A 20,536-nucleotide genomic window follows, 5' to 3' on the forward strand; every position below is an offset into this window, starting at 1 on the left:
TTTAAAAATATTTTTGTATTTTCTTTCCGCAAAGGTAATTTGAAGGCTGCAAGGCATTTTTTTTGCCAATGAATCCACACTGCAGCATAACTTAAAATGCAAGAACAGACAGAGACGATGCATATTTGAACTTCACTAAAGAGCCCCAAAGACAGGCCAGCTGTAGACAGAGAAGCTTATCCAGAATCTATAGTTCATAATACTTCAGTTGAAAAACAAATTGTGCCACTGTGCAAGATAATAGCATGTAGGAGCAATGAAAATGCTCATCAGAAGTTCCCAGCATAACTCCAGAAATTCCAGTAAAATATGATTTCAGAAAAGAGCAATAATTAAATAACCTAGGCAGGAACCATATTTATCAATTTCATTTAAATTCAAATTTAAAAATTTTGATCCGCTGTCATTTTTAAAGAGCAATCTTTGGCTTGAAAAAGCAGAATCATCTAAATAAAAAATTAAAGGTTTGGTGGGAGGACTTAGAGAAATACATGGCCCACTTGTGCTGGGAGATTCACTATTATCTTTAAGGACCTGTACTATGCAAAGTAATGGGTTAAATGCAGTACCAACATTTTAATTTTAGATTACATATCAGCTTTGTAAAAATGAATATAATGAACACTACACTGAAAATTACAGCTGAGTACTTTGGGGGTTTCTGGGGCCACCAATGAAGACCACAAATAGCCCTTTCTCTCAGATTATGTACCTTTAAAGTATATGAGACAAACATCCAGGTCTCTGTACTTGAAAACTTATGAAGTCACTCCGTGGCTGTTGCCCCAACTGGATTTAACAATTATGGAACTGTTGCAACAAGTGGATTTAACTCAGTAGCTATCAGGGGTGTCAAACTCGATCACGTATGAGCTGGATTGCAATGTATCACAATGTTTTTTGTCTTTGTGGAATTGGGCAAGGCGTGGCCTCCATGTGGCATATCCAGCCTGTGGACGGCCAGTTTGACAGGTCTGCTATTTTTCATTCCCTATGTTAATAGCTTGTTCACCCAATGTTTATTTTAAAGGTCTCCTAGTGTCAACCCGTTTAAATTCTTCAATAATAAGACAACTCAGGAGTGTCAAACTCAAGGCCCGTGGGCCGGATTCTGCCCATAGGGTACTTAGACCTGGTCTGCAGGGCCGCCCTGGAAACAGCGAAGGAACAGGCCGCAGTGCTTCTGCCAGCGAAATAGTCTCCTGACCTTTGTTTTCAGCTGCCAGGGCCTCCTGCAACCCTCTGCCAGTGAAAATGGAGCTCAGGAGGGTCATATGCGGGTTGCAGGAAGCCGTGGCAGCTGAAAACACAGCTCGGGAGCTTGTTTTCGAAGGCAGTGTGCTTGGGCCACCAAAGCTGCCCCTGACAGGAATGACGTTGAGCTGGCCATGTCCACCCTGCCCCCCTCCAGGTCAAACACAACCCTGATGCAGCCCTTCATGAAACTGAGTTTGACACCCCTGACACAACTCATTCTTCAGCCCATAAAAACTCAGTAACACCCATTCTAGATAAAACATCCTACAAAATAATAGCCCTTTTCTCTATAGTAGCATGTCTCAATTTTAGTAACTATATGATATGTGGGTTTCAACCCAAACTCCCAATCAGGATAGTGAAATCCACACACATGCTAAGGTTAAGAATCCCAAAGGTGCCTTTCCAAAAGGTAACTGGGTTTTCTTGGTTTCTTCTTTGGAAATGTTTTGCTGCTTATTCAAGAACTGAGGAAGCTTCTTGAATGAGAAATGAAATATTTCCAAAGAAGAAACCAATAAAGTCCAGGTGCCTTTTGGAGAAGCACCTTCGGAACAACCATGTCCTGGATGATTGAGAATCTCCATAGATCTAAGGTTAAGAAACACTGCTCTATAATGGGGGTGTCAAACTCAAGGCTTGCTAGCTGAATCCAGCCTGCAAAGTGCCTAGATCTGGCCTGCAGGGCCACCCTGGATATTGCGAAGGACCGGCCCACGGTGTGTCTGCCAGTGAAAACTGAGCTCGCAAGGATTCCTCCCGAGCTCCATTTTCGCTGGCAGAGGGTTGCAGGAGACTCGCACAGCCAAAAACAGAACTTGGGAGCAGAGCTCTTGGGCCACCGGTGGCACCCTTGACACGAGTGACGTCAAACTGGCCATGCCCATCCTGGCTCCCTGAGGTCAAACAAAACCCCAATGCAGCATCAATGAAATCAAGTTTGAGACCCCTGCTCTATAACCTCCCAGAAAGCTCCTGGGGAAAAAAAGGTAATATGTAAATGCTTGGTAATATGCAAGAGAATCCTAGAAGTCTGGTTAACTTATTTAAAAGTGAAAGTTACCTAGTGACACAGAACTGACCATCATATAATAGAGTAGAATACAGCAGTGTTTTTCAACCTTTTTTGTGCAAAGGCACACTTTTTTCATGAAAAAAATCACGAGGCACACCACCATTAGAAAATGTTTAAAAAATTTAACTCTGTGCCTATATTGACTATATATAAGGTGTTTTTTCCACGGCACACCTTACACTATGTCACGGCACACTAGTGTGCCACGGCACAGTGGTTGAAAAACACTGGAATACAGAACTTACAAGATGGATCTATTTTGAACAACAAAGACAAAAGGCAAACCGTGTCTGGTAGAACTTCCATGGCCTTTCCATGCATGAAAAAAAGGCAGTCTTCAATTACTCAAGTTACCACGGGCCTTTCAAAAATTATTGAGTTTACGGTCAGAGTTATTTTGCTCTAAATCTTCCATCACATTTTTCCCCTTTTTGCTTAGGTGTGTCTCATATAAGCAGACATGGGGGGGGGGCTCCTTTCAATTGAGGAGAATAATTTTCAGAATAATTTTCATCAATAAAATAATTGGATTGAGTGATTTTTTTCTGCTATGTGGACATACATATTTTCAAAGAACAGACGCACTGCCAAATTATCTTCATCTGGTTCCACATGAAACAAAGTGAACCAAACTTAAATTTAACCAAGCCGAGAAAATAAGTATTTTGTAGTTTTATTACAAAGCTTTTATTTAAAAAAAAACATGGAAACAACAACAAAAATGCTCAGCACATTAACTCAAATTGGAATGACAAAATATATATTGGTTGTCTTCTCTCTCTTTTTTTTTTGGCAAAGGCTAGGCCTTAAACAAAAAAAACATCAATGTTCATTTCAACAACTGGCATAAAATCCCACTAAACAGGCTAACAGAAACAGATACAAGTACAGAACATTCGAAGTAATAATAATCCAAGTGCTGGGCTTTAAAAAAAAAAAAACAAGGAAATTCAGATAGGTGAGTAGGAGAGTTTACTGAAATCAGATCCAATAAGGTATGTGTCTTTTATACATATAAAGAGATGAAGTGGATCACATGTTTAGTGTACATATACAATGATTTCATATGTTACAAATAGTTAATTCAAAAAACAAAAAGGGCTTTATCCTCCAAATGCTTTGTTCTTCTCCAACAGGAAAAAAAGAAATCTACTATTATTTAAAAACCTTTTCTTAAAAAGAAAATGCCGGGGAGGGGATTTCAATGCTTCTTTAAAACCTCAAAGTCAATAAAAATGTACACCAAGGCAATAACTAAAGTATAGAAGCATTCAAGTTTATCTTTTTAGAACCTGAAAAACCAAGATTCATCCTCTTGCATCATTAAATAAACTGAATAATGTCTTCCTCAAGAAATTATGTTTTGGTTCCTTCAGTGTGAACGGGCAAGATGAAAGCCAGTGCTGCCGCCGCCACCGCCTTCTTTTGACTAAAGCAAAACAAATACAGCGGAACTATTTTGTTGCTGACTCATAGAAGATACAAATGGAGGAGTGTAAGGCGGACTGGAGATAAAAAGGGGGAAGATCTGAATCTCTTGGCTCTCCTTTTTGAGTTGGACTCGGAATTCTGTGATGGTGAAGGGATGTGGCAGTGATTGTCTTTATGATTCAATGTCTTTAGCAGGGACACCAGGGTAAAATTTGACACCCTTAGACATACACCTTATATGCCTGTTTAAAATGAAGGACATCCATGGAGATTTTAACAAGCTTCCATTTCAAGAAGAGGTCCTGATGTTGCTGCCTTCGTCTTGCAGGTTGAGAATGTGTGTCGCTTCCCACCTGCAAAGAACAATACAGTTAACATTTTTTAGAATTGCATATCAAAGTACATTACTATGTATTATTCATTGGTTTAATTATACTCTTACTATGTAGGTAGTACCTTCACAATCTAAGCATTATCATACCGGCTTAGAAATTCTAAGAGTTGAAACGCATGCATCTGAAGGGGGTCCAACATGGGGAAGACTGGAATAGAGCAAGCTAGGCAACCTGATTCCTTCTTACCCTCTGGACTGCAACTGCCAGCTTGCCTCACCATTGGTTACATTGGCCAGATAAGATCTGGTAGACACCTGCAAATTTGTTCTTATGATTTTGATAAGCCTTATGGAAGCAGTTACTCTGCTTTATACAAAAGATGCATCTAGATATTGTCCAATGACAACTTCCGATATATGGAACAAATTAGAATTCAATCTGACATACAAAGTTCTAAACAAAAGTGTAAGAAACTCTAGATCCCAAAGCAAATATATATTGTATATAATGCTTAACGTTAACAATATACAGATGCTCAATGAGGTATTCAATGGAAGACAATGTTGGTTCAAAAGTAAACCTCTATAAACTATGAACTAATATCACACTCCCCTGAATTCTAAGTAAATGCAATTTTTAAAGTAAAAACTCAACATAGTCCCTCCTAAGAAATACTGTAATAATGATGGTAAATTCTAGTTTATGATCCTAAATGCAAATCACCAGATCCCTGAATTTGGACACATCGATAAGGGGGGGGGGGAACCTTTCAATCACTGAACAGTTAAAAGGGATAATTTTGGTTATCAAATGCAACTACCTACCCAATGCAGGAATCCAAATTAAAACATTTATGAGGGATGATACTCCCAATGAAAGGCTGCAATAATATACCAAGGATCTATTATGCTTTTGCCTGAATGAATTGCCACAGGTTCTTACATAAATATGATTGTAGGTAGTTTAGTTACATAAAAGTTAGAGCTCTTAGCCAAGTAATTTAGATACAGTCACTAGCTGATCTTTCAAATTCGTGTCCAAACTCAATACAAAACACTTTAGTTTTAAGATACTGTAGTTCCCCCAAAATAAAACAGGGTGTTATTTTCTTTTGACTCTGAAATAAGCACTTGGCCTTATTTTTGGGGAGGTCTTATTATTTTTGAGGTGCAGGAGGTGGCGAGCGTGGTCACCTCATGGCTGCTGCTGTATTGTAATATTTTTGGGGAGGGCTTATTTTCAGGAAAGGGCTTATTTTAGCACATGCGCTCAAAAACTCTATTGGGCTTATTATCCAGGGAGGTCTTATTTCCAGGGAAACAGGTATCATATTAACATGAATATGATGTTAACATGAATGTGTTTACTAAATCCATTCACATTACATTTTTACTCTAGGTTACTAAACACCTTCCAGATGAGGAAGTGGAAAAGCATATTATTATAAATATACCGGGAAAATAATTGTTCAAGAACACAAACCCTAAGCAAATCATGCTTTTAAGGTTGCAGGACACATTCACCTTATGCACATTCACCACCATGAATGAATATAAACATGATCAATGCACAAAGGTTATTTTGCAGAGGTTTTATTTTATTTTACTATTTTTTTTTCACATTAAATCTTCCTAACTCATTGAAAAAGCAGACCCCAGTGTCCTCTGGAGTTGAAAGCCACCCATTCAACTGCAGTGGTGTGGATCTGACTCACCCAATTCTAATTTCATCGTAAAATTATCTTATAATAACTATTTTAAAAAGCCGCATCAGTTTCTGTCTTTAAAAAAAAAAATGTCCGAGAAGGGGATCAAAGGGAACTATGAAGGACTTTCTTTTTCAAGGAGGACAGAGAAGAGGCCAAGCGAAAAAAGCAAAGAAACCACTGGAAAGAGAGCACCCTGCAGATTTATATTTATTTTAGGCCTTTTCAGCCCAGATTTTCAAAGGTTTGGTCCAGGTTGCTCTTCCTGAGAAGGTTTTCCTTTCAGTCTTACATTAAAACATTCTGTTTCCTGTCGAGGAATAGCCTTCAGGCACCAGGCCAGCAGTTCACGGCACAAGCAGAGCAAATCAGAGCAATTCTCCATTAGAGCCGGGAAAGTATTCCTTGCTGTAGGAAATGAAATGCTCCTCTGTTGAGATGAGTTCCCGTCCCCTCAAACCCACACCCTTTCTCTTTCCCTTTGACACCTTTCTTTGAAGTGGGGAGATTAGAATAATGTCCAGTCTTTCTCCAGCCCACCCTTTTCAGAAATAGGATTGACGTTGACGGTAGCGATGATTTTCTTCCCAAGCATTCCTGTTATTCTTAATGGATCTCATTTTCATACATCTGAAAATGTGAGTGCTAATTTTTATAAGAGGGTACTGTCAAACAAGGATGTGGTGGCTCAGTGGCTAAGGCGCTGTGTTTGTCGATCAGAAAGTTTGGCAGTTCGGCGGTTCAAATTCCTAGCGCCACATAACAGAGTGAGCTCCCGTTACTCGTCCCAGCTTCTGCCAACCTAGCAGTTCGAAAGCATGTAAAAATGCAAGTAGAAAAATAGGAACTATCTTTGGTGGGAAGGTAACAGCGTTCCGTGTGCCTTTGGCGTTTAGTCATGCCGGCCACATGATCACAGAGACGTCTTTGAACAGCACTGGCTCTTTGGCTTAGAAACGGAGATGACCACTGCCCCATAGATTTGGGAATGACTAGCACATATGGGTGAGGGGAACCTTAATCTTTTCCTACCACCAAACTTTAATTGTATGTCTCTGCTATTTACTTCTTTAAACATAAATTTTGCAGCCTATAGAGTTGTCTTGTTTAAATCCGAGTATTGAAGTCCTTAACCCCCCAAAAATGATAGCAGCAACAACATTGCCTCCTGCAACTGCTAGCTAAAAAGCCAACCATAACTGGAGATCTTTCCATTTCCTACCGATAAACCAATTGGAGCCTTAAAGGAACATAATGGAGTTTCCTAGCAGATATGAAACAGGTCATGCCAGGATTCCTTTCAAGAAACCACAGGTATGTGCTACAGAGACGGAAGATTTCCCACATCTAAGGCTCCACTGGAGGGCTGCAGCTGAAGTTTAGCCAAGCCAGGCAAGCCCAAGCAAAGCCTAACCCGCAAGTGAAGTCGGTGCAATCAAAGGCAGCAATTACAGCTCCCTGGCTGTGGCTAGGCTTCAAAGCAAAGCGCTCCGAGTCACATTTTAGCATATGTGAAGCCTTGAGCCTCAGCCACAAAACTAGATCTGCCGCCTCTGCCATTTGCGCTGGAGTGCAGCTCTGTGACTGGAGCAGAGAAACACGGAACTGTTCCTCAGTTGTTGGGTGTGTGGTTTTTTTTTTTTTAAAGACTCCACAGTTGAAAGATAACAGTGAAATTTTGGCAGCAAGAAGAGTGCATAATTGAAGACTTGTGGCATGCAGAGATCAGAGGCTGGATTTTAATCTCCCCCCCTCCACCTCCCAAGAAACTCCCAATAAGGTTTTGTCCTTTTCTATACTGTACAATTTGAAAAGGACTGGAGCAAGCAAAAATATATTTGACACAAAAGAATGCTTTTTTTTAAAAAAAATAGTTTTGGTTGGGTTTATTCATGAATAAATATATAGACGAAGGATAACTTTATTGGCTGACCTCAAAGTAAAAGGGACAGGGAAGCGAATCAACACCAGTCTCTCTCATGCCAGGGTCTCATGATTTAAACCACCTGAGAAAATGTTCATTCATTTGACTCTTGGGTTCCAACATTTCCTCCGGCAATTTGTTCTACAGCTCTCTTTACCACAAAATAATTACAGTGTACTTAATATGTACTTAATACAATGTATGTTTAATATAAAATTCTACTTCAAATATGCTTGTGTTCTAAATTTATCTTACAGATAGTTTCTCCCAGAGTCTATTTTGCAAAATAATTTGCAAAAATTATTTTAAGAAAACAAAAGCCAGTATCTAAGTTATGTTACATTGTCTGTTTGCAATATTTTTTTTCTTTTACCGCACATTTCTAAGCTACAATATTTTTTGTTCCTTTCCTTTGAGAACTTTACCATGAAACATAAAACTGAACTCAAAATCTAAGGTCAGCATAATAATTTAGCAACATATAACAGTATGCATCTAATAAATGCAATTAAATTTATTAGATGCAATAAATAATAAGATAATTGCAATAAATAAATGAAATGGATCCTTTTAGTTGGCCTTAAATTTCTGTCAAGCTCTAGGCTGTTTTCATAGGGAAGACTCATGAAATTTTAAAAATTTTGCCTCCATAATAAATTTTCAATGGCAAAAAAGAGGAGGGAGGGAAGGGAAGGAGAGGAGAAAAAAATCTGAAAAACCACAGGAAAGTAATAAAAACCATACCATCTGGGCCCCAGGTATAATTCTGTGACTGTACCGTTGCTTGCACAATAAAAGCCCTGTTACCTGGGAGTAACCTAAAAATAAATCAATTTAATGTTAACCTTGCAGGGGCAATTGTAATTAGATGAGGCAGCAATTTAATGATAAATCTTGGGCTGTTATAATTAATGATGTACTGTTATATATTACACTTTTTCTTGTGATAACAAGTACTCAGTGTTTACTGAAATAAGCTCTCTAAAAAAATCCCACGTTAACATGCAATGAAGCAAATTCATTAAGTAGCAAACAATTCAAGTAAGATATTTTGATCTGTTAGTAGTTCTAACATTTACTTTATTCATAGATATATTTTGTTCCATCTTGCTTACTTGTTTGCTCCCCTAGGGAGGTTCTTAGCCTTCCCCTGTATTTGTGTACTATATCAGTGTTCATGTAGAAGAAGAATAGGCAGAGCTGGAGGGTGGAGTTAGATGAGTCATCAGCCTATAGTTGTTATGCTTCCACAAATGGTTCAAATCCAACTCCCCTTGAACTCTGTTAACCGTTATCTGATACCAATTTGGTATTGTATATTAGTTGACTAGATTTTTGGGTGTAGGCTTGAGCAATAAATCTTCTGAACTTATGCATGATCCCTATCCTTCATGCCTGACAATTCTCTTGTAATATGGACTGAGCAGTGGTGGGTTTCAAATTTTTTTAGAACCTCTTCCATAGGTGTGGTCTGCTTTGTGGGAGTGGTTTGCCAGCCATGTGACTGAGTGGGGGTCGCTTGGCAGTCATGTGACTGGGTGGGCGTAGCCAACTTGTAAAATGTGGTGAAACTCACTTAACAATGCTCTTGCTTAGCAACCAAAATGTTAGCTCAGAAACTCTGGCATTTGAAGCACATAAGTCTTAAAGCTGTCAAGTTACAAGACCCTTGCACCCCTAACCCTTTAGAAAAAAACCCCAGGAATGTTCAAACTTGACAGCTTTAAGACTTTAAGACCTGAGCCAAGGTGGCGCAGTGGTTAAATGCAGCACTGCAGGCTACTGCTAGATCAGCAGTTCAGCGGTTCAAATCTCACCGGCTCAGGGTTGACTCAGCCTTCCATCCTTCCGAGGTGGGTAAAATGAGGACCCAGATTGTTGGGGGCAATATGCTGACTCTCTGTAAACTGCTTAGAGAGGGCTGAAAGCCCTATGAAGCGGTATATAAGTCTACTGGTATTTAAGGTTTAGATAGGACTCTTAGAGGCGGGCGGGGCAATTGGTAAGCCAGCCAATCAGTGAGCAGTGGGCGGGGGAAGCATGGTGTAGACGGGTGGGGGGAGGGAGCTGGAACTGGTTCTAAATGGCATGGTAGATTTGTGAAACCTCTTCTATAGAAGAGGTTAGAACTGGCAGGAACCCACCCCTGGGACTGGGCCACAAATCAAACGTTTTACTGATACCATCATATATTTTTTTCATGGTAATTTTGAGAGAGGCAGAACTTTCGTGTCCCTTTTATATTAATAATAGAGCTAAATTATAAAGTGCCATAATGGAGCTAAATTATAAAGTGCCAAGAAGTCTGGTAGACTTCTTGCTTTTTAAAAAATTAACAAGTTTCAAAAACTGTATACAACTTGCTTTTGAAGCAGCATCCAAACACCAATAGAAAGAGTAGTATTATTCACATACTTTATCCTGCACCAATGAACAAATTATCTCCCATTATTGATAACAATCCTGAAGGCAACATTCTTGACAATTTAAGAACCCATGTCCCTCCAGTTAATTGATAAATTTCATCTCTACATTACCCTGGCCACTTTGGCTGATGTGAGTAATATTGGGAGTTGTATAACATCTAGAAAGCCACAGCAGCAGCCCGTGCTAGAAAATGAATGTATACTTTTCCCAAGATATGATAGACTTTTGGAAGTCTGGAATCTGTCAAAGCTATGGAAGGCAAAGGATCCTAAGGAAAGAAAAGGATCCAAGCATCCATCAACTACGGCTATTGCACTTAGCTTCAACTGTAGATTCCATTCCCCCCATCCCAGAAATATAGAATCATTAAGTAAAGATTCCCCCGCACTGGCATGCTATTTTTTTCCAGCTCTAGGGGGTAGTGCTCATCTCAATTTCTAGGCCAAAGAGCCAATGCTGTCAGAAGATTTCTCCGTGGTCATGTAACTGGCATGACTAAATGCTAAAGGTATACGAAGCGCTGTTACCTTCCCACCAAAGTGGTCCCCATTTTTCTACTTGCATTTTTTACATGCTTTCGAATTGCTGGTTTAGTAGAAGCTGGGACAAGTAACGGGAGCTCAACCTGTTACGCGGCACTAGGGATTCAAATTGCTGAACTGCTGACCTTCTGATCAACAAGCTCAGCGACTTAGCCACTGAGCCACCATATTCCTATAGAATCATTAACAGTATAATGTTGCAGGATCCAATCAGAATTCATCACTGGGATCAGAGATTTAGTCTTCCTAGTTTTTGGACTTGTGCTGAAGCCCTCAGGAAACTTCTTTCTCTATGTGTCCTGGTGACCAACTCATATAGGTTCCTGCAGTCCATTTTTGGTGCAACTTCAGTATGGATTACATGTGCCCCAATCTACAATTCACAGGTCAACAATATTTAGTAATGTATCCATAATATGGAATCTCACAACTTTTCCCAACATATTTTGAAAGCACCAACTTAGGAAAGAATTGGCATTGTCAGTAAATCTTTTATAATAGTAATGTTTGTTTTGGTGGCAAAACTTGAATCAGGAAAAAAAAAAGGATTCTAAATCATAAGTTCATTTCCCTGATTCCTCCAGCAGATGTCACTCAATTATAGACAAACAAGAAAAACCAGGCTCTCTGTAGGGTTACAACCAAGTTTACAATCTAATACACAGTATTAAACAATATAATAGCTCCATCTTCTTGAGATGTTACTTTCTTCACTAAATAAACATGAACAAGTATGCTAAAACATTCTAGTTTAAACCTAGTGTTGACTCAGAACAGTAGAGTATTCATTTAGTTTTTCAGTTAAGGAAATTTGGTAAACCTGAATTTGGGATGCTTGTGGAGAAAAGCAGTAATTTTAGTATAAATTACAGGAAACAATTTATTTAGTTATTCATTTGATGTCTGTGCTGCCTATCTCATCTAGAGGTTACCACTCTTTTATGCTTATGGACATTTTCATAACTTGTTCTAAAAAAAAAAATTCCTTGTTGTTTCTTAAAAAGGAGATTTAAAAAGTTTCAGTTTTGAACATGTACATTATGTTGAATGTATCATTTTATGCTTGGGGTCTAAATTCCAGCTTAAATTTAAATAATTTCTTACCGTTACATAATGCTTTCTTATTAAAAATAAGAATAGCAATAAAAATAGTTACAAAAGTACAAATCAGATAAGATGTCAACTTGTGCAAATAAAATAAAAGAATAAAAGTACAGCAGACTTTTGTGGCTCAATGGCTTTTTAGAGTGTCAATTAAATTCCCTGCTACCATCCCAAAAACATGCAATGCTGACTGGCTCCAGTACCTCTTGGCATCATCCCCATATATTCCTTTGTAGCCTGGGAGAAATTTTGATTTATCACTGTGATTTATCTTTTCCCCTACCCTATATAAGCTCCATAAGCCTGTATTGCATGTTGTGTAATACACTTTCTGAACAGATCATCAACTACCCTTACCTGATTGATTCTTTTTTCTTGAGGAAGTTAACGTCTCGTAATTAGATATGTGGACAGGATCTCTACAACTGCTTTAAATAATAATAGCAGTACAGAAGGAATACAATGAGCTAATAGTCAACATAAATATGGATAGAGTGTACAATAAAAGGGAAGAGAGAAACATTTGGAAAAATGCTGTGCTCGATATGTCGGTGCAAGCACTCATCTCCTTTCTGTTCTGACCTAGGCTTCCCCAGCAACACCAAGCTGAGTTATCCTTCCGATAAACCCCTTTTATTTAATTTACAGTGAATTCCTCTCCAGCAAAGTCCCGGCCCATAGGCTTTCAAGATAGTTCACAATTGGAGAGTGGCCAGGCCACTTGTTTCAGGCGCTGCAGTACTTGGCAAGAATGCAAGGATGAACTAATTGTCTCCTGCAAACACCCCTCCCCTTTCCTCTTTTATTCCCTATGGGAAGGGCCATTCATCGTCCATCTGTGGCTTTACTCCCAAGTTGACCCTTGTTTCTTAGCTTTCCCGTCTGTGCATGTGCACACTGGGAACAGGGTCCAGCTGTTTGTCTGCCTCTCTGATGTCTGACTCCAAGGGCAGTTGATAACAGATAGCCCTAGTATAGTGGTTTTCAACCTGTGGGTCGGGACCCCTTTTGGAGTCGAACAATCCTTTCACAGGGGTTGCATAAGACCATCGGAAAACACATATTTTCGATGGTCTTAGGAACCACCAATTTTATGGTTGGGGGTCACCACAAAATGAGTAACTGTATTAAAGAGTCGCGGCATTGGAAAGGTTGAGAACCACTGTCCTAGTAGGACTCCCTGCAGCCTCCTGGAACCAAAAATGGGCCGCAGGGGCGCTGCATCCCCTGCGCTTCCCATGCCCCTGTGCACACATCTCCAGCATGCGTTCCTCCCCCCCCTGCATGCCTGGCAAATCATCTGGCCGGTGGGAGGTGCACATGCATGCATGGTGGATCTGAGCTGGGCTAGCGGCTTGCATGCCAGTAGAGAGGGCTCTGTGTGCCATCTGTGGCACGTGTGCCATAGGTTTGCCATCACGTCACTAGACCAAACTTGATGCACTGTCATAGTCACTTTGCACTATGAGAGGGACATTAAGTATTTCTACTTTTCCATATATCTTCAATTCCTTTCTTTATTTTATGTTTAATCAAAAGTTCCGAAGCAGGGGGGAAAATGTATCTCACATTGTGTACCATCGGCTTAATACCCACATACAGTTCAATAATATTGGAATATTTCTGGTTAACAGCACGGCCATTTCCATCCTTAAATAGAAAAGACCAGTTGGAAATTAAATTAAATGTAAATGCTTCACAATGCAGCATCTTGCTTGCCACAGTAGTAAACTGGATACATTCAAGAAATGACAGGCAGATCTTGAAATATCTGGTGGGATTTTCACACAAAGTAATGGCTGGTTGGAAGGAGATTTTCTCTTGAATGCAACAGAAAATGTTTCCCTACTTGGCCTAAATCCTGTTAATCAGCCAATTTTAATTTAAATCCTGAAATAAAATGCCCAAAGAAGCTTTTAACTATGAAATCTCATCTGACTTTACTCTATTTTCTTAACAGAAATGTCCATTGAGCTGAAGAGGACAGCATAGCAAGGATTTACATTATTTATCTGATTACATCATCAGGCAAATTTACACATGTTATAAATCACAAGGAAAATTGGAACGCTACCAGTGAAATTGGGGAAAGTGAGATTTCACTGTAGTTTGGTCTAAACTAGCAGTTATCTCTTCTTGTTGCAGCTTATTCATGTATTGTTTGATGCATCCTTTTACTTATCCTGATTCTCCTGCCACTTGCACGCTAATGTTATGGACTAAGAAGAATCTGTAGCCTGGTTCATGTATTTACATTCCACAGTTTTTTCTTGTTTTTAATATTAAGGATGGGAAAAAGAAAATAATAGCTAAAAGGCTCAAATGCCAAGGAACGTATTCTGCGAAGATCCCAAAAATCAACTTGGTTTATTTATTGTATTGTTTTTATGTATATTTATATGGTCACAGATATCAACAAAACCAAGCCATTTTACCTTCCTAAATTAGATTTCAAAGGTCAAGTAGGATTGGGGAAAATATTTGGGAAAGGTCATATGTGAAAGCTCCCGTTTTAGAACCGAATACAATTTTATGGGATGAGACTATGTTTACAAGCTTACAGTTATATTTAAAGATGTTTAAAGCCTAAAATCGGCCTCAGCCTGACTTAAGACAGCTTCCGCTAATGTTTTGCTGGATGTGTCCTACAGACCTTATTTTAAAAGAATGGGAACTTCTTGGTCTTTTTCTTTTTCTGCTTGTAGCAAGTGATAACATACAGAGTGCCAAGTTACCCAAATTCTGTGAAAAGGATTATAAAAATTAGACTAATTAACTTGTCTCTACTTTGCATACAATTTATCCCGCTTCCAAGATTTGCAGACTTCATGGCATTTAGATATTTTGCATGCAAGGAAATGGGCAGCTCTGGGAAATGGAAAAAGGCAAAGAGAAGACTTATGAATAAAAAGTGGAGGTTAACAGGAATATGGGTAGAAAGTGATTGTGTAATGGTGGAGTCCTTGATTTTAAACATTTAAAAAAACTACATGGCTCATTGAATATTTTGGACATCTTGTGTTTTAAAAAGTGGGTTTTAATAAAGGTAGTATCAGTTCTGACAGGTTCTGGAGAACCGGTAGCGGAAATTTTGAGAGTGGGAAGGGAATGGGGATTTTGCAGTATTCTTCCCCTGCTACGCCCACAAAGCCACGGCCACAGAACTGACAGTAAAAAAAAAACTGAATCCCATCACTGGGTAGTATAATTCTCTGGTGGGAAAAATTTATGGGGGAAAAGAGAGCTCTTAAAACTATATAGTCATTGACTTATGATCACAATAGAGCCCAAAATTTCTTGCTAAGTGAATCATTTGTTAAGTGAGCTTTGACCCATTTTATGGCCTTTTTTTAACCACAGTTGTCAAGTGAATATTAGTAACATGGTTTCTAGGTGAATCTGGCTTTCCCATTGACTTTGCTTGTCAGAAGGTTGCAAAAGATGATCACATGACTCCCCTGGGACACTGCAGCCATCATAAATTTGAGTCGGTTGCTAAGCATCTGAATTTTGATCATGTAACCATTAGGCTGATACAATGGTCATAAGTGTGAAAAATGGTCATCAATCACTTTTTCCAGTGCTGTTATAACTTTGGATGGTCACTAAATGTAAGCCAAAGACAATTTGTAAATGATAACATTCAAGTGGAAAATATTCTTATGAGAACTAGAAAAGGACAGCGGAAGCAGCAACTGTGGCTACCCAAAAGTAAAATTCTGGAAAGAAATGAAGCACAAAGATAGGAAGAGGGGACTTGTCATCAAGGAAAACAGTAGAAATGTACAGACATAGCCAAAAGTATTGGTATCCCCCCACTGTCTCGTCTTTCTCATTACAGAGGCGACATTTGCTGTTGCTGGTAACATGTTGAATTTTTGCCTTCATGTAGTTTGTGGCTAAGGCTTGTTCTTGAGCTGCCAAAATAAAGCCTTCTGTTTCTTTTTTCAGTGCTCCTGATCTTAACAAGTTTCAAGTTAGCTTTTGGTCAGCTTTGCCTTCAATATTTTTCAAGTATTGGCTATGCATAGCTTTGTTTTTCCAATTTTCAGCTCACTTCTAAATTACTTCTTTCTTATATTCAGCTTTTGACTTAGTTGTCTATTATTATTATTATACAATTGTATCACAGCGGCCAGTTGTTTCGCCAGATTTGGCATTGGTTACTAGTCGGGCCCCACCCAGGGGCCTAGGACGTTGTAACGTATTTTCGTAATATGCGTGCAGATCCAAGCAGTGCGGCTTTTGGCATTTGACTGATGGTGATTTTGTCAATTTTTAACTGTTTTAAATGTAATTCCAGAGCTTTTGGAATAGCACCCAGTGTGCCAATTACCACTGGAATTACCACTGCTGGTTTGTGCCATAGTCGTTGAATTTCAATTTTTAAGTCCTGGTATTTTGCGATTTTTTCATGTTCCTTCTCAGCGACCCTGCTATCACCTGGTATTGCGATGTCTATGATTGTGACCTTATTTTTCTCAACCAATGTGATATCTGGTGTATTATGCGCCAGTATTTTGTCTGTTTGTATGCAAAAATCCCACAAGATCTTGACCATCTGATTTTCGGTGACTTTGTCAGGCTGATGTTCCCACCAGTTTGTTGCTGTTTTAATATTATAATTTTTGCACAAATTCCAATGGATCATTTGTGCTACTGAATTGTGCCGCAATTTATAATCAGTCTGCATGATTTTTTTACAGCAGCTGAGTATGTGATCAACAGTTTCATCAGCTTCTTTGCAAAGTCTGCATTTGGCATCATCAGAGGATTTTTCGATTTTGGCCTTAATGGCATTTGTGCGGATAGCTTGTTCTTGCGCAGCCAGGATTAGTGACTCTGTTTCTTTCTTTAATGTACCTGTTGTTAACCATAACCAAGTTTGTTCACTGTCCACTTTATCTTTTATTTTTTCCAGAAATTGGCCATGCAGTGCTTTGTTCTGCCAACTCTCCATTTTTGATTTTATCACATCTTTCCTGTATTCTTGTTTCGTCTGTTGGACCTTCAATAGATTTTTGTTCTTTACTTCGATTAATAGATGTTCTTGACTTTCTCTTAAATAATCAGCCAGTGCATGTTTTTCTTCTTCAACTGTTTGCTTCACTTGTAATAATCATCTGCCACCTGATTTTCGGGGCAGGTATAATCTATCAGTATCACCACGTGGATGTAAACTGTAGTGCATTGTCATTAGTTTCCTGGTTTTTCGGTCCAAAATGTCCAAATCAGCTTGTGTCCAGTTAACTATACCAGCTGTGTATCTTATAACTGGTATTGCCCAGGTATTTATGGCCTTGATTGTATTTCCACCATTCAATTTAGATTTCAAAATTTTCCTAACTCTGTTGGTGTACTCTCCCGACAATAGTTTTTACTTTTCCATGCTTGATGTTATCCAACTGTAGAATGCCTAAATATTTGTAGGCTTCATTTTCATTGCATTTAATTAGTTGGCATTTCAATTCCCTCACATGTAGTGATTTATTATTATTATTATTCAGAGCTGCAGAAAGCACTTTCTTGAGTTATTGCTTCAAAAAGGTATGCTACAAATACTATGTTAGTATGATAGGTGCCATTTACTTGTGTTAGTTTCATCTCATTTCATGGTGAATTCAGATTCTTTGGAAAAAACTGGAGGTAAACCAATAATTGTGGCTGTGGCTGTGGCTGTATGTGGAAAGCAAAGGTTTAAAATGGGCCAAGTTGGCACTTGGTTGGACAATGCCTATTTATTTTGAATGAGTTGAATGAGTACTGAACTGCATCCTAAAGTACGGGAAGAGGAACTTGTTCATGTTTAATAAATCCTGGAGAATGGAAGAAGTCCCAGAAGACTGATAGAGGAAAGTCCTGCCTGCATCTTTGAAGGAGGATCCAGAAAACTACAGAAAAGTCATTCTGACATCAATATCAGGGATGATTGTAGGCCAGATCATAAAAGGATCATTTTATAGCACCTTGAAAACAATATTGTAATTGCCAAAAATCGCATACATTTCTCAAGGCCAAATTTGCCAGACTACCTCATTTTTTATTAGTTTCTCTAATAAATTGTGGAAATATTGTAGAGTTAAGGTATCTTGATTGCAGAAAAACATTTGACAAAGTACTCCATGACATTCTGATTAGCAAGCTCATTAAGTATGAGCTGGAGGGTATGATAATTAAATGGATACACAGTTGGCTAAAAAAAAAATCTGTATTTAAAAAATTCTCATCAAACTGGATGAAGTATTGAGTGGGTATCATAAGGTTCTGTCTGTAGTCTTGTACATTTCCAAATTTTTATTAATGCCTTAGATGAAGAAGGGGGAATGCTTATCCGATTTGCATATGACACAAAATTGGATGGGATAAAAATATTCTAGAAGGCAGAAATAAAATGGAAAAGAATCTTGATCTTCAAGAAATGAATAAAGGAAATTTAATGGAAACCAATGGAAACTTAAAGGGAAACCAATAGAAACTTAATGGACAATTATTTCTTTAGAAAAAGAAACCAAATGCATAGTTATAGGATGGGAAATAGTGATTTGATAATAGTACTTTGTATAATAATATCTTAAAGATTTGTCCAGTACTGGGCATATTTTAAAATGATTGAGACAAACTGCATCAGATTCAAAGAAGAGCAATGAGGATGATCCAAAGATTAGACACTAAGTCCTGTGAAGAAAGATAGGAGGATTTGGGAATGTTTAGCTTCAAGAACAGAAGACTGAGGAGGCATATCCTAGCATTCTTCAAATACTTAAAAAGATTCATACATATTAAAGCAATAGGACTTATTTTCCACCACGCTAGATTACAGGACTAACATTGACAATTAAGGAGAAAGAACAATCTGATTATTATACGATATAGGAGGTCTTTTACCAACAGTTAGAGAATAAAAAAGGAAATTGGAAATAAAAGAAGATAGAAAGAAGTATAGAAAATGTTATTAAGACTGGGAAAAGAATAAAATGATAATTGTTAGCATTAGTGAGATGAAAATAACAATACTCAATGTTATTATTGTATATATGTTAGAAGATATGCTAGAAGACATGTTAAGAAGGAAATGAAGAGATTTATAAGGTTTAACTGTACAATGTATTATAATTTATGTCCCACAGAAATATCTGTGCCCAGGTGACACACTGCTTAAAGAAAGATGGAATGTATGTATTTTAAATTGAAAAATAACAAAACTTAAATAAAAAAATAAGTACAGGATACAGAACAATACATTTATTTTATTGAAAGGCACATTTCAATTAAATGCTTAAAAATCCTGCATAACAGAGCAGTTTGACACTGGAACTAATTGCCCAGAGAAATGGTGGATTTCCTCCACTAGATGTGTTCAAGAAGTAGCAAGGTGGATATTTGAAAAGGATACTTTAATGGGGATTTCTGCAGTGAAGTGGTTGGACTGGCCAGTACTAGTTCTATTATTTTGCGCAAGTCAGGAAGAGAAGCAGGAAGAATTCAGATGTGCTAAGAGAACGGTTTAATGTTTTCTTCACTTCTAGACTTCTGATTTCTTAACACTTGCACAAGATGATCAATTTATTACTGAAGCCCCCACCCTCCAAGAAACCCTCCTAATATACTAATGACCATAACTTTTTGATGAAAAATATGATGATGCAAGTATTTATGTGAAGAGCATTATCACTCTTTGTACCCAAATTCAAGGTATATTGTAATTTAAAATAGTTGTAGGATGTGTCTTTGATTGTTAAAGACTCTCTTTCACTATAATTAAAATATAAATTATATAAATATTATTGTAATACAAAGCCATATTCTTAGGCAACGGAAACAGCTTGAACTGCCCAAAACAGAGAACTTCTTAAAACTCAGGAAATTTCACCAGGGTTGAAAATGGACTATTTTTCAAATTTAGCATATTAGGTGGAGAAAACACTAAAAAAACAAACAAAAAAACCCCGAATAACCTAGAATCCTTTGTAAAAAGCAGAGTAGTTTGTACATATTTATTCATAGTTAGACTTTGTTATTTCCACTTTATCAATAATTTATATCTATTAAAATATGTTTTACTGCTTATTGACTGGTTAAGCTTCCCAATAACTATAATTTTGATAGTGAATGAAAAAATATTATTTGATTAATCATGAGTGAAGGTGTTTGAATTGAAGCTTAATAAAGGTGATTATTTGGTTAATGGTTATGAACAGCAGGATTTGGTAAATGTACCACTGAAATAACTTCAGTGTCAGATTTAAATGGTGTTACATTAGATACATTCGAAGTTTGATACTACATGTTAATATTTAATGTAAGAATTTTTATTTTTTAAATACATCATTGGATGTAGGAGATGACCCAGCTGAACCCGAGGGAAGGATCAAATGTGTCATCAGTCTTGAGTCCCTTCATGCCCACAAGAGATCTAAGTCCAGCCCACCTTTAATTCCATTGACTCTTATTTATCATCAATTTGCTTAAACCATTAGTAGTTCAGATTCTTGTAGAGAGCATAAGTTTGCAATAAACCCTTATATTTATTTGAGCTGCCTGAGTTTCCTGATTTCCATGCTTGATATTGGAATTCACTATCCACAATTCTTAGCATAATGTTGGAAGAATTAAACTCAAATTGAAATATTGAAGTATTTTTCTAGCATTCATAAATGCTACAACACAAACATACAAATGAAATGGCACAAATGTTATCTATCTATCTATCTATCTATCTATCTATCTATCTATCTA

The 20,536-nt window shown here is 37.8% G+C and overlaps 1 protein-coding gene across 1 annotated transcript in view; it reads right to left on the reverse strand.

Annotated features, from left to right (window-relative positions):
* Positions 1-4,036: 4,036 nt before the first annotated feature.
* The window catches only part of LEF1 (lymphoid enhancer binding factor 1), a 116,429-nt gene continuing 99,929 nt past the window's right edge, over positions 4,037-20,536 (reverse strand). The window contains exon 10 of the mRNA XM_032224231.1: positions 4,037-4,116. Coding sequence (XP_032080122.1) covers positions 4,037-4,116 — 80 coding nt within the window. The remainder of the gene's footprint in view (positions 4,117-20,536) is intronic.

This window comes from Thamnophis elegans, chromosome 9, assembly GCF_009769535.1.
Source record: "Thamnophis elegans isolate rThaEle1 chromosome 9, rThaEle1.pri, whole genome shotgun sequence".
Classification (NCBI taxonomy): Eukaryota; Metazoa; Chordata; class Lepidosauria; order Squamata; family Colubridae; genus Thamnophis; species Thamnophis elegans.